The sequence below is a fragment of the Nannospalax galili genome, unplaced genomic scaffold, assembly GCF_000622305.1.
Source record: "Nannospalax galili isolate Female #2095 unplaced genomic scaffold, S.galili_v1.0 scaffold247, whole genome shotgun sequence".
NCBI classification, from domain to species: Eukaryota; Metazoa; Chordata; class Mammalia; order Rodentia; family Spalacidae; genus Nannospalax; species Nannospalax galili.
In genome coordinates this window covers 641596-656807 of record NW_008356952.1, presented here as the reverse complement: position 1 = coordinate 656807, position 15212 = coordinate 641596, and the positions used below count along the sequence as shown (strand labels likewise).

At 39.2% G+C, this 15212-nt stretch overlaps 1 protein-coding gene across 7 annotated transcripts in view; it reads right to left on the bottom strand.

The window, feature by feature from the left end:
• Cspp1 (centrosome and spindle pole associated protein 1) overlaps positions 1 to 15212 on the bottom strand; it is a 137805-nt gene that overhangs the window by 112509 nt on the left and 10084 nt on the right. For all 7 annotated transcript variants that reach the window (XR_003847255.1, XM_029557006.1, XM_029557007.1 and 4 more), the window contains 2 exons: positions 7035 to 7143; positions 3808 to 3907 (listed from right to left, as the gene is read on the bottom strand). Coding sequence is in view for 6 of the 7 variants with exons in the window: in XM_029557006.1 (XP_029412866.1) it covers positions 3808 to 3907; positions 7035 to 7133 (199 nt within the window). In the remaining variant the exon portion in view is untranslated. The remainder of the gene's footprint in view (positions 1 to 3807; positions 3908 to 7034; positions 7144 to 15212) is intronic.

Genomic DNA, 15212 nt, shown 5'->3' with positions numbered 1-15212 from the left:
TTAGTCTGACAATTTCAAAAAAGTTCAGCCATCAACTAATTTCATACAATAATTAATTTCTGTATGTGATAAAATACACATAAAATTTGCTGTTTCATTTCACTTTATTTGGTTTTTTGACTCAGGGTTTCACACACAAGCTAGCATCAAACACATTAGGTCACTAAGGATTAACTGGAACTCCTGACCATCTTGCCTCCACCTCCCAAGTGCTGAGACTACAGATGCGTACTACCCTGCCTGGCTTGAACTTTGTCATTTTAAACATCTTTTAAATCCTTTAAGCATATAATTCATGGTATTAAGGAGATATAGTCACAATATTGTACAACCATTACCACCATCTACTTCCACAACTTTTTCAAAGAAAAGCCTCAATTCTGAGTAGTGTTTCCTTACAAAAAATTCAAAATTTAAGCTATATTTGAGATGATGACAACAGTGATAATTGTACGACCTGCATTTAAAATTATCATGTCCAGGCCAGTGAGATGGCTCAAGAGGTGAAGGTGCTTGCCACTAAGCCTGACTACCTGAGTTTGATCCCCCATATGCACATGGAAAAGAAAATAGACTCCCACAAGTTGTCCTCTGACCTCCACATTGGCACCATGGTTCATTCATTCTTACTCTTATTCACTTCCTTCCCTCTCTGTCTCCCCTGTACCATCCCCCCCATAAATAAATGTAATTTTTTAATTTTTTAGAAAAAAAATTATCACTTTTAAGGCTGGGGATTTGGCTCAGTGGGTAGAGTGCTTGTCTACCACATATGAAGTCAGGTATTACTACAAAGACTCATTTGACTCAAACTGAACAAAAACTTAGCAGAGGGTATCGGGGATCTCATTTGTGATAAAAAAAAAAAAAGACCCAAAACTGAGGATGCTAAAAATAAATTATAATCACAACTAAAAAGCTAGTGACACCGGGCATGGTGGCACACACCTTTAATCCCAGCATTCAGGAGGCAGAGGCAGGAGGATCTCTGTGAGTTCAAGGGCAGCCTAGTCTACATAGTGAGTTCCAGGACAGGTGGGGCTACAGGGAGACTCTTTCTCAAAAAAGGCCAAAAAAAAAAAAAAAAAAAAAAAAAAGCTAGTGACATCAGTAACCTTTTGTTAATATAAATCTTCACATTGACAGCAGCTTTTGCAATGATCTAAAATTTAGAGCTAATATACAAATTTTGGTACTGCTTCCTTTCTTATATTATTTTTAAATTACAAAATGTAATTTTTCATTGGATAATCTTTCTTTTTCCAAATTTCCATATAACTTTTAAAATTGGTTTTCAAGAGTAAGTCTAAAATAGTGGAATCAATCAGAGTGAAGCACATCTGTGATCCCAGCACCTGGGAGGCTGAAGGACAATCACATGTTCAACCCAGCATGAGTAATACTGGGAGACCATCAAAATAAATAATAAACAAAAATCATGTAATTTCTAGTAGCAAGAATAAATAAGATCACTTTAGCCAACTTTGATACTATGTAATCGTTTTGCCTTGCAGATTTCCAAAATGTTGACTATGGATCATAAAAGATAAAATAAATTCTGGAACCTGAAATGCTGATGTTAAGTAAAAACACTCATGGACTTTAGATACAGAAAATACAGAAAGCATTAGTGTAGTACCAAAGCTCAGAGGTAAGGTAACTGAAAAGGTACCAAAGGAAAGAGAAAAAGATCTGAGTCCGCTGAAAGCATAAGCTAACCCCAGGTTTAATGACTAAGTAGGATTCACAGGGCTCAATGTCATTGTATTCACAGTTACAGTTTATAACATAAAAGGATGAAAATAAATTAGCACCAGAAAGAGGCATATGGGGCAAAATCAGGAAGAAACTTGGTACAAGTTTCCAAAAGCACTTCCCTAATAGGAGTCACACAGAACACAGTAATTGCTTCAACTACAAGTTGTGACAACACACATGGAGTGCTATCTCCAAGGAAGCACATTAGAGAATCAATGTCCAGGATCTTATAAGGAATAATCAAGATTCTGGATTCCCCAAAAGTATGCTTTCCACAAATAGTTTAGGACACAATGGGCCATTCTCATCATTTAGGGCAAGTTTTATATCAGTGTATGGCACTGCTAGTACATAAGTTCCAGGCATAGACCAATCTTGCCAGAAAGACTTCTAAGGACAAGCAATTCAAAGTCTATAGTAACAATTTTCTGCACAAAGAGGGACTGGGAAACAACAAAGGAAAACCAAAGGTGAACCCTGGTAGCCAAGTGAAGACAACAGTTTAAGAAAGAAGTGAGTAACATTAAATGAAGGAGGTAAGTTGAAATGATGAAATCTGAGAATTAACCCTTAAGTGAAGTTGTATTACAGTTTTTATTGACCTTGACCTTTATGGGTATGCAGTGAAAAAGAAACCTTGGTTAAAGGTGAAAGACTTGACAAGAGGGGAGCTGGAGATAGTAAAGAATTTTTTTTTAATTTATGTGTATGAATGTATTGACTGCATGTGCTGTGCCTTGCCCATGGAAGTCAGAAGAGGGCACTGGATTTCCTAGAACTGGAGTTACAGATGGTTGTTAGCCTTCATGTGGGTACTGGGAATCAAACCTGGGTCATCTGCAAGAGCAGTCAGTGCTCTTAATCAATACGCCATCTCTCCAGCCCAGTAAACAGACAATTCTTTAAAAAGCTTTGATGCAAAGGAGAACCAAGAAATTGGCAGCAGCTTAAAAACATAGAAGATTACCAGCCATGGTGGTACACGCCTTTGATCCCAGCACTTGGGAGGCAGAAGCAGGCAGATCACTGTTGAGTTCAAGTCTGGTCTACAGAGAGAAATCCAGGCCAGCTAGGACTACATAGTGAGACCCTACCTCAAAAAAACCTATCTCACCATGGGAGCTACTACCAAGGAGGCTTTAACTGGGTTTTGCAGATCCTAATTCAGGTCCTCACAACTTCCCTGGCAAGTTCTTTATCCACTGAACCATCTCCCCAACCTCATATTTGGCCTAATACTAATGATATAATATTCAGTTTTAAGCTATGAATTTAACTTTTATAGCATTCTTTAATTGTAGCCACCCCCTTGTCCCTTAAGAACAATAGCACTCTGCTGACAATAGTTAACAGGGTCCTGGCACTTGGCTCACTAAGAGTTAACAGACTTCTTCAGACTTTAATGATGTGGAGGCTTGAGGAGGGAGAGTCTGCTCCCAGAATGCTGGGAGCAGATCTTTTAGACAGCTATGTTCCTGGAATGCTAGGAAACAGGTTATCATACCCCTCCCATCTTTGTATACATCAAAGAAGGTCTGTTACTGGACCAGTCACCACAGCCTTGAGCACACTATGCTGTTTTCTCTCCATTATAATGGGAAATTTTCTATGTATTTTGTACTGCTTATACACCTGTTATTTGTAAACTCTGTATGAACTTCAAAACGCTCTCAAGAGGGCAGTGAAATGCTCCAAAGCAGCATAGATTAGACCAGGGGGATCCTGGTCTAATCTGTTTCTCAGCACCAGCCAAGCGGGGGGGAAACACACGACTACATTTAATAATATTCAAAGTACATAAAAACAATTATTTTAGTTGACAATTTTAAAAAGATCCCATGAATAATTAAATCATAATCAAGCAGTGTCAAAAAGAGATACAAGGTTCTCACTGAGTTATAGTTCATATTCATCCCATATTACCATATGTAAGATTCCAGAAAGAAAAGTTACTAGAAACCCTTTTCTTTTCTTCTTTTTTCATTTTGACAAGGTAAACCTTTTTCTTAATACCCAGTCAAGGATATCTTAAATCATCGAATATCATACCTAAGGATCCCTTGGTCTGTTGACTGTTCGGTGGTATGTTTTCCTTAGCCATGGAGATTAACAGTTTACTGTTTTCAGAAAGCTTCTCTGATGCCTTTCCCTGAAAGAGACATAATATTTACAAATCAAGGAGGGTGGGGGAAACTCTACAAAATGTACAATTCATCTCAAAATTTATTAAACTTATTAAATAGATTGACAAAATAGAGAGTGAAGTGCAAGGTTTGAGAAATTAACCAAAGATACTTAAATAATGTTATAAATGTTCTAATACCTAACTTATAAACAAGTAAGCCCCTAATAAAGGTCAGCCATTGTGTCAGATATCGGAAAAATATGAGCTTAAAAAACTAGAAAAGCTTCTATTATCACAGAATTAAACTGTTAGGGAGACACAAAATAAATGTAACACATGGGGCTGGAGAGATGGCTCAGCAGTTAAGAGCACTGGCTGGATTTGGTTCACAGCACCAACATGGCGACTAACAACTGTCTGTAACTCCAGTTTCAGGGGATCCAACACCTTCCTTCTAATCTCCATGGGCAATGCACACAGCACAAGTGCACTTACACACATGCAGGCATAACACTCATACACATAAAATAAAAATAATAAAATATTTTTAATAATAAATGCAATACATAGATTACATGATATATAAAGAGAAGCTGAGGAGATGGCTCCAGTCAGTAAAGTTCCTGCTGTACAAGTATGAGGGCCTGAGTTCGGTACTCGGCACCCACGGAGCCTGGAGTTCACTGGCCAAATAGCATAACCAAATCTATGAGCTGCAGGTTTAGTGAGAGACCCATTGTAAAAAAAGTAAAATGAAATAAGGTAAAGGAGCTGGATAAATGGTTCAGTGGTTAAGAGCACTGACTGCTCTTGCAGAAGACCCAGGTTAGGTTCCCAGCACCCACCTGGTGGCTAACAACAGTGTGTAAGTCCAGTTCCAGGGGATCTAAGACCTTCCTTAAGGCACTGCATGGCACAGGTACATTTACATGGAGGCAAAACACTCATACACATAAAAATAAGGAAATCAAAAAATTATAAATAAGATGGAATGACTAAGGAGGGCACTCAGTGTAGAATCTGACACACACACACACACACACACACACACACACACACACGCACACACGCACACACACATACAGGGAAAGGCTATTAAAAAAAAAAACAGAGCAAGATTAAGAGATCTAGAAATGCTGGGGGAGGAACTACAAGACCTTAATGAGCAGGTGATCCTTGAACAAACACAAAGATTAGAGATTAAAATAAACATATAAAGCTATATGCTTCAATGTATTCAACTCCAAACATGCACACTCAACCAAGTATCGCAGAGTAATTATGAGCATATTCTCTGCAACTGGGCAAGGGTACCAACCTGAATCTATGCCTGTGTCTACCTGGACAAACTATTTAACTCCTCTGAGCCTTATTTTCTTGATCTTGAAAACAAAACAAACAAAACAAAACAGAAAAAAAAACAAAACAAAACATGCTCCCTACCTGACAGGGATGTCATGTCTAACTGAAATGATACATATAAATTCTTGACATAATTCCTTTTTCATGATAGAGTATTATGAAAGAAAGACAACTATGGTCCACAGACAGTGGCTTAAGAGAACAAGTCACAGGGGTGGAGTATTAACTGGAAATGTCCTCTGACCACTATGCTGGCAAGCTATAATCACACCTCCTTCCCATGCTCATCAAGGAGTCAAGGGGGGAGTCAGTTACTCCTCCCACCCAATCAGTTGACCTTAGCTACATGTGGGGGAGGGGCAAAGGATATATAAGCCGAGAACACCAAGAGGCATCTGTCACCATTTTGTGGGGTTGTTGGGAGGTCATGGGATCTGTATTTGAGTGTGGACTTTACAGTGCAACCATAAATGTGGGGCACCCACTCTTCTGTAAATAAACCCCTACCCTATGCTCTGTTAAAAAAATAATAAGTAAAATATTTTTTTAAAAAGAGAGAGAACAAATCACTGAGTCAGTGCCAAGAGTCAAAGCCTCATTCTACCAACTCTGTCATCTTAATCTCATCATTTTATTTCCCTGATGTCTCAGTTTACTCATCTGGAAAATAATAAAAGTACTTGTTTCAAAGATTACTTGGAAATATAACTTTTTAAAACTATGCCTTAGCACTCCATAGTTAGCACTCATTAAATATTAAATTTTCTAAGTGAAATATACAGTTACAGTATCCAAATTATCATCTCAATTTGGATAGCTTTGTGTGGGACAGATGTTAAACCAAGTGAGACAAGGGAACAACAGGTAAATGAGAAATGACTTGGGCAGGCCAATACATATAGTTAATCTCATTACAATAGAACATATGGTACAGACTGTATCTTGTGGACATATCTTGTTACATACACTGAGCTCATGACATCTGTCTAGAATGGTGCAGTTCCCTCAGAGCCTAGCATAGTACCTAGCACAAGCTCAGTATTTGCTAAACAAATAAATCACTCTTCTATTAAAATAAGAAAAACATTAAGAAAATTTCCAGATACTGCTTTCAGAAACAACTGTGTTAACAAATTTGCTCAAAAAAAAAAATCAAATATGTATAAAGGCTGGAGAGACGGTTCAATGTTTAAGAATATTTGCTATCTAGCAAAGGACCAGTGTTCAAATGTCAACACCCATGTCCGGCAGCTCACAACCACCTGTCTCTCCTGCTCCAGGGGATCAGACACTCTCTGGCCTCCATGGGCACCCATACTGCTATGTGCAAACACAAAAGGCACCCAGGCATGCACACATTCACATAATTAAAAATAATAAATACTTTTAAAATATAAATAGTATTAAAATAAACCTCAATAATATTTCAAAAGAATTTTGATTAAATACTATAACTTTTCACATAGAAGGTAAGAATTTGCTTTTCCATCTGTTTCATTTATGTTCTATACAGACTGTCTCCTAACCATCCTCTAAAGCACATAATTAAGCATTAAAAGTCTCACAGAGTGGTGAATATTGTGAGTATAAAATACCATAGATGAGCGCACTCAGAATCATTGAACTCATGTCTAGAGTCAGACTCCTAGAATCAAAATGACAGTCTACCAAACTACAGTGTAAAACAAGATTCTCACTCACAGAAAAGGATATTCTACATTTTCATTGAAAAAATCATCAGAAACAACCAGAGACATGAAATATGTCTCGAGACAATCATTAAGTTCACCTTCATTTCCATGTAAGGGGGGTCACTTTCCAATTCAGCTTTGTCTTTAGCCAGTTTAGCTTTCTGCTCTTCAATAAACTCATCCAAACTATCTGTCATTCTGCAGAGTCTGAAAAAAGAAAGCCTTCAATAAGCATACTATACTGTAGCATTTTCAGTTATATTAACATGAAGTCTTAATCCACACTTAGTATTCCATTTCACTTATCAATTGAGAACTTCAAACTTAAGTTTAAATATAATGTCTTTCCCTTCCTCTCCAACTCCCCAGAAAAGCCTAAAACATAGGTTAATATCTAATGGCCAAAGTACTTTATACACATGTATGAAAACATCACAGTGAAACCCAGTATTTTGTATAACTAATAATAAAAAAGAAAAACATTAAATAATAAAATATGAAATCAACAAACCACCACCATAATCCATATTCAGACAATAAAAAAACAAAAGGAATTTTTTAACTTTATCTTCAAGGAAGAAAAACTGCTTTCTTAAGTAGTTAATTTCTAGCTCAATGAAAAGTTACAAAAATAATACAAGAACACTTGTATATTCTTTACCAATCTCTATTGTTGGGATTTTACCCTATGTAGTCAATCCTCTGCTCTTGTACATGAAGTCACTCTCTGCTACTCATGTACAGCATTTTTTCTTCTAAAATTATACACTGTGTGAATTACATATACCACTTCCCTTTATTACTAAACTCTCCAGGGTATATTTCTTTTTTCTTTTTTCATTATTTTATTTATTATTTTTATTTTTTTATGTGTACGAGTGTATTGCCTGCATGTATGTAAGTGCGCCTATGTCATGCAATGCCACAGAGGTCAGAAGAGGGCTTCGGATTCCCCCGGAACTGGAGTTAAGGACGGTTTGTAGCCGCCATGTGGGTGCTGGGAATCGAACCTGGATCCTCTGCAAGAGCAGTCAGTGCTCTTAACCACTGAGCCATCTCTCCAGCCCCTCCAGGGTATATTTCTTAAGAATTAGGTCGGGGCCAGTGATATATGCAGCTCAATGCTTACCTAGCATACCCAGGCTCTGGATTCAATCCTTAGCACCAGGTGGAGAAAAAGGGAAAAATAAAATTAATTTAAAAAACAGGTTACTTTCTTCAATGACCTCAACGTGATTATATCACCCAAAGAAACACTGATTTTTTTTTCCTATTTTTATTTTTTGCAGTACTAGGAAGTTAATCTAGAGCCTTACTGCATACCACACAAAGCACTCTATCACTGAGCTATACTCCCCAGTCAGCTTTTTAAGTCTAATTTATTCTTATGCCACGCTCTGTCAAATGACCCACCAGCGGCCTTTACTGGCCCCAACCTCGTTCGAAATCCAGAGTAAATTAAGTACTGCATTTTACTGTTTTGTCTCTTTTGCCTTAACATTGTTTAATGCAACCTATCTACTATCTACATTTTTTTCCTTTGTTTTTTGAGACAGGGTCTCCCAGCTGGTCTGGAACTGCTATATAGACCAACCTAGCCTCAATCTCACAGAGATCTACCTGCCTCTGCCTCCAGAGTGCAGGGATTAAAGGCATGTGCCACCATGTCTGGCCTATCTACCTTTTTTATTAGGCCATTCCTCACTTGAAATTTCCTTGTGTTTCTATATGACTAAATTCAGATTATACAGTCTCAGGAGGAATCTTAAGTGATGTGTCTTTCTCAAGGTGTCATTCAGTAGAGAAGCATGATAACCACTCACCCCTTACAAGTGAGGTTATTTTATTATGTGGTCAAGATGTCTGATTTCTCTACTGTTGTTCCACTGTAAACAACAAGCATTCCTGCAGAGATACTTTCAGACTAAGTATACATCCTATTCCTGGTCAAAATCTCCCCCTACATTTAGCATAGATTAGTGATTTTTTTTATTCATCCAATCTCTGATTTAGAGGCTACAAAATGCTAACACTGTAATTCCACCATACTTCTACATATTAGTTTACCATCAACACTCATTCTATTGTAAACAAAAGCCCTACTTTCATCCCATTTACTTATTTTATTTAATAGTACCAATTTTAGTTAATACTACCAATGCATTGTAATGAATTCATTACCACAACTGCATTTTACAATGCTTCCATTGCCTCAGTGAGACAATACCACACTCGGGACAAGGTTAAAAAAAAAAAAAAGCCATGAGATAACACCAGTAAGAGAGTCACATCTTCAAAACCTACAACCAGGTGTGGTAGGGGACACCTTTAGTCCCAGCACTCGGGAGGCAGAGGCAGGCAGATCTCTGTGAGTTCAAGGCCAGCCTGGTCTATATAGCAAGTTCCAGGCCAGGTGGGGCTACAGGGAGACCCTGTCTCAAAAAAGACAAGCGTACTAGGTTAACAAGCATACATGGAACTAGAAGAAGGAAAACCTAAAATCTGAGAAAACCCAAAATCATTAAGCAAACTATTAGTCAAGCACAAGGGACATGAGAATAATAAATAATTAAATGAAAATCCCAGTGTCAGGGATGGGCTACTTCCCTATGAGTTGTTCAGAGATGCCACTAAAGCCGCAAAACAATACAGGCTATTGCCACTGCTGTTGGCTGTGCACAAGAACTAGATGAGACAATCTTACTGCGAAAGAGACAGCATGTTTTGGCCACAGGACATGAAGAAAAAAAATAAGAACTGAACTGGAACTAAGTTGGAAGCTTGCTCTCTCCTAGCTGTCTTTTATAGTGCCAGAGAAAAAGACATCCATGGCCTAACCCAATGCCGAACCCTCATATTACAATACTAACTTGTCAGGAAAGATGTACCCACTAGTATCAAAGTGGCATGTCTATTACAGGTAATCAACCTGCTTTCTGACTGAATTTAAGGCAGGGGTGAATTCAAGCCTGGTACTATGAACCTAGTCAAAAGCCTGTGGTTGGGCGGTCATAGGCACAGGTAGAAAGCTATTACTGTTCTTTTGTTAAACATATTATTCCCATCATATTGCTTCTAAATATTCATATCTATGGCCACAGATCAGTGCTGCCGTCAGCTTTGGCCAGAGAAATTTCTTTCTGCAGTAGGCAATAGTTAATGCAGAGACTCATAACTGTTCAAAATACTGAGAATATGAGATAGTTGAATGCTCAGTCATAAATGGGATGTCTACATCACCCCTCCAAGGCTCAGGGAACAGCACAGAAGAGGAGGTAGAAAGAATCTAAGAGCCAAAGGGTGGGGTAGGGTGCTGTGGAACACTGTATTCTGGCCATGGCTTGACCACTACACTCATAAACTAATAGCAGCTATGATTATCTGCACAAGACATGCCCAAGATTGGGCCCAGCAATATTCCATTATGGAAGGGGAATGGACTCAAGAAATCCCACCCCTCCTGGAGAATCTATAAGCAGTTAATGGTTGCTGGAGGAGAGAGGCATTTCCCTTTGGTGGCATAACCACTGGTAAGATGCCCATGTTCCCGTAACCCCTTACCCAGGCTCCTGTAAGCAACCTAATTAAACTATTATGTCACCAAAAGACATGAGAGTAGAAGGGAATCTACCTGAGAAGAGGAAGAGGATTACCATCTGGCTCTTACATTTTTTCCCACCTCCTCTTCTGTGATGTTCCCTAAGCTTTGGAGAGATAACGTAGACATCCCGTTTTGTTGTTGTTGTTGTTTTCGGTCTTTTTGAGACAGGGTCTCCCTGTAGCCCTGTCTGGATTCGCCTATGGAGACCAGGATGGCCTCAAACTCACAGAGATCTGCCTGCCTCTGCCTCCCAAGTGCTGGGATTAAAGGCGTGTGCCACCACGCCCAGCAGACATCCCTTTTTTTTAATTATATTTTAAAAAATATATGTTTTGTAATTATTTTAGAAGGTGTTATGCAAGCTGCTAGAGGAGAAAAGTCATCAAAGTCTTACCCAGCACTGGATCAGACCCTAATACTACAATATTGACCTCAAGGCAAGATGTGCCCACAGGTATAATGGTGACATGGCTGTTATGGGGAGTAACCAACTACTTTCTTTTTTTATTTACTATTTTTATTTTATGTGTATGAGTGTATTGCCTGCACGTATGTAAGTGTACCTGTGTTGTGCAACACTCCTAGAGGTCAAAAGAGGGTATCAGAGTCCCTGGAACTGGAGTTAAGAGAAGTTGTTAGCCACCATGTGGGTGCTGGGAGTCGAACCAGGGTCTCTACAAGAGCAGTCAGTGTTCTTAACTGCTGAGCCATCTCTCCAGCCTCCAACTGCTTTCTGATTGGATTTAGGGCCTGCTTCAAAGGAATCAATTCATACCTGATACTGTAAACCTGGTCAAAAGCTTGGGAAGTCATAAGCCCTAGTAGGGAACCTACTATTGTAATTTTGCTAAATGGTCTTTCTGTCAAATTGCCATCTAAATATTTATGTTTATACCGATAGATCTACACTGCGCTCAACTTTGGTCAGCAAAGTTTCTTTTTCCAGTAGGCAGTAGTTAACAGGCTTATAAGTGGTCAAAGTGCTAAGAATAAGTGACTATGAGTGCTCAGGCCTAAATGGGAAATCTGTATCACACAACCCACACACCAAGGCTTAGGGACCATCAAGAGTGGGGAGAAAGAACATAGGAGCCAGAAGATCAACAGGAGTGCTGTGAGATGCTGTCTTTTAGATATAGCATGGCTACCACACTCATGAATTCACAACAACTGTGGTTACTTGCACAATTCTTAGACAAGACCAAGCCAATCAAAATTCCAGCATGGATGAGGCTGAGGCTCACAAGGCCATACCCCTAGCTGAGGAGCTACTGGCAGCTGGTGGCTACTAGGGGAAGAAGAGTCATTTTGGGGAATGTAGCCACTCCTAGGTTGCCCATGCGCCAGCTGATGGCTCCACACCTATGCACATATAGGCAGCATTAACTGGACGCAGTGGGATATAAAAATATCTATAAATTTTTTTAAATTAAAAAAGAAGAGGACATGAAGTTGAGAGGGATGTTTAGAGATGGTTCAGGAGAAACTGGAGGGGGTAGATATGATCAAAATATATTGTACATATGTATGAACTTCTCAAAGAATAAAAAATGTAAAATATATAATACATAAATATAATATGTAGTCTTTTGTGTCTGATGCCTCCACTTTATGATCCATCTATGTAGTTGCACATATTAATAAGGATTTTGATTTGGTTTTGGTTTCAAGTACTAAGTCATTGTCCAGAGCCTGTAGTAGAACTCAGGTGAGCAAGAATGAAGGCCATGGCTTTGATATCCAACAGAATAAAAATAAAGAAATAAAAGCCAGGCCAGCCAAGTCTATTGTGTGGAAAAAACACATTTTGTCCATCTATTCATGCAGGACATTTGGGTTATATCCATTTTTTATCTATTTGTGAAAATACAGCTATAAAAAGATGCTTGGCATCATAGTCATTAAAGAAATGCAAATTAAAATCACATAGAAATAGTACTACTACTACTAACAGTACAACTTAGTCACTCAAGAGAGTAAGATTAAAGTAATAATTATTTTTAATATTTTATTTTTTAATAATTATTTTTATTTTATGCGTACAAGTGTATTGCCTGCATGTATATGAGTGCACCCATGTCGTGCAACGCCACAGAGGTCAGAAGAGGCTTCAGATTCCCCTGGAACGGAAGTTAAGGACGGCTCACAGTCACCATGTAGGTGCTGGGAATCGAACCTAGGTCCTCTGCAAAAGCAGTCAGTACTCTTAACTGCCGAGCCATCTCTCCAGCCCCATAAAGTAATAATTTTTTTTTTAAGACTGAAAATACCTGCCAGGCGTGTTGGCACACACCTTTAGTCCCAGCACTCGGGAGGCAGACAGATCTCTGTGAGTTCAAGGCCAACCTGGTCTACATAGTAAGTTCCAGGACAGCTGGGGCTACAGGGAGACCCTGTCTCAAAAAGACCAAAAAAAAAAAGCAAGACTGAAAATACCAATCCTTGGTGAGGAGGTACAGAAGCTGCAACCCTCATACAGTGATGTGTAAATGGTACAGCCACTATACTCATTATAAAAAAGTTTTATTTATATGTTATATGTATGAATGTATTGCCTATATGTCTGTAAGTGCACTATGTGTGTGCAGTGCCCCCAGAGGCCAGAAGAGGCCACTGCCCTCCACAAAAAAACTGGAGTTGTGGACAGTTGTTAACCTCCATGTGAGTTTTGGGAACTGAACCCAGGTCCTCTGCAAGAGCAGTCAGTGTTCTTAACTGCTGAGTCATCTCTCCAGCCCCCAGCCACTATATTCTTAAACGTCTTTCTTCTCTACTCTTCACACTGGTGTAAATCACAGTATACCTTAAATCTGGAGGCCTTTTTCCTCCCTTCCTCCCTCCTTTCTCACCCCCTCAACCCTGTTATCATAATACAAGCCAACACAAGGTAAAATGTTACCTCTATCCTTTTTCTCTCTCGTGGAGTACAGTGCACATTTTCTCCCCACCAAGGAAGCATGAGAAATGGAAAATAATTCCCCTCCTAAAACTAGGGTATTATGCCAGACTGCAGTGAAGAGGAGGAGGGAGATGGGGGGACAACGACACATAACTCCTATCCTCAAATTTAGATAACCCCTGCCACAGTGACTCACAATCAAGACTAGGATTTAGGGCACAAATGGGGGATACCCCTAAAGGATTCAGTGAAGATACCAAGAAAATAATTTTAAGTATATCTAGGACTTAGAAGAGAACCCAGGTGGACATAAAGATTTAGTATTACTTAAATACTGGGAGCTGAATGTAGTGGTACACACTTGTAATCCCATCACTTGGGGATCCCCATGAGTCCAAGACCAGCATCAACTACTCAGTGAGTTTCAGGCCAGCTTGGCCATATTATATGATAAGACTTGTCTAAATATTGTCTATTGATATTGGGTTTTGAAGGGTCATTTAAACTTATATGTATATTTGTTGGAGGTTGGTATTGTAGCTTAGAAGATCACTTGCCTGGTAGGTGTGAGACACTGAGTTCAATACCCAGCACTTGGAAGCACTTGATGGGGTGGCTCATACTTATAATCTCAGTACTTGGGAGGCTGAAGCAGGAGGATCCCTGGTTCAAGGCCAGACTAGACTATATAGTAAGACCCTACCTCAAAAAAAAATCGTACAAAGTAGAGGTTGCCTGCAGAAAAAGGCCCTACAGCAAGAGAAAAAGCCTAGGTCAGACTCTCAGGGAGTGACAGCATGTAGGCAGGGACAAGGGCAGGCACCTGCAGGACAAGACAGGGAAAGATGAGATTTCTCACTTATCCACCTGCAAGTCTTTCCAAATGAAAGGTTCTAGGTATTTTTCTCCTTGGCAGATGACAAGAGAAATTGACTCCTATGGGTAAATCCAAATTTAGACAAATCACTCAAAATTTTTCTAAGAAGCATATACTCTCTTGCTGGGGAAAAGCAAGAGGATGGAGAACAGAAGACACACTCAAGACTGAATAAACATATGAAACCATTTGAAGTTTGCTAGCACTAGCAATACAGCACTAATAGTGATAACATGCATACATGAAGTAGCCTTTGCTTTTGCAAAATTACTAACACACTTGCTCAAACACTTCTGTGTACCACTCTGAGAAGCACATCACAATGTATTCAAAATGTTTAAAAGATAGTGTGGGATTTGCTTGCTTATAATAGTTACGTCTCATTTATCTGAAAACATCATTTGAGAAAAAGTGTCCTGAAAGAATCCTTGTGCATTTACCTGGTCTAAACCTACCTGCTCCCTTCCCAGATGGTCCCTGAGGCAAGAAATCCAAATGATCCTCTCTATGGAGCATTTTAGCAGATACTTAAAATGTGAAGAAAAAGACAACATCTAACTAATTTCCACATGATTCTTTTGCTTATGTACATGACAAGCCACCCTTCCACATAAAACCCAACTTCTGGGATGGAGAGATGGCTCAGCAGTTACAAGCACTGGCTCAGAAGACCCAGGTTCAGTTCCCAGCACCCACATGGCGGCTAATGCTAACAAACATCCCTTAACTCCAGTTCCAGGGAATCCAAGGCCGCCTTCTGTCCTCCCCCGGCACTGCACAGCATGGGTGCACTTACACATATGCAGGCATAACACTCTTACACACAAAATAAAAATAATTTTTTAAAAAACTTCTCTGGATCCTCAGGCCTCTTGGGGTAAGTCTATAGCGCAGCTCTC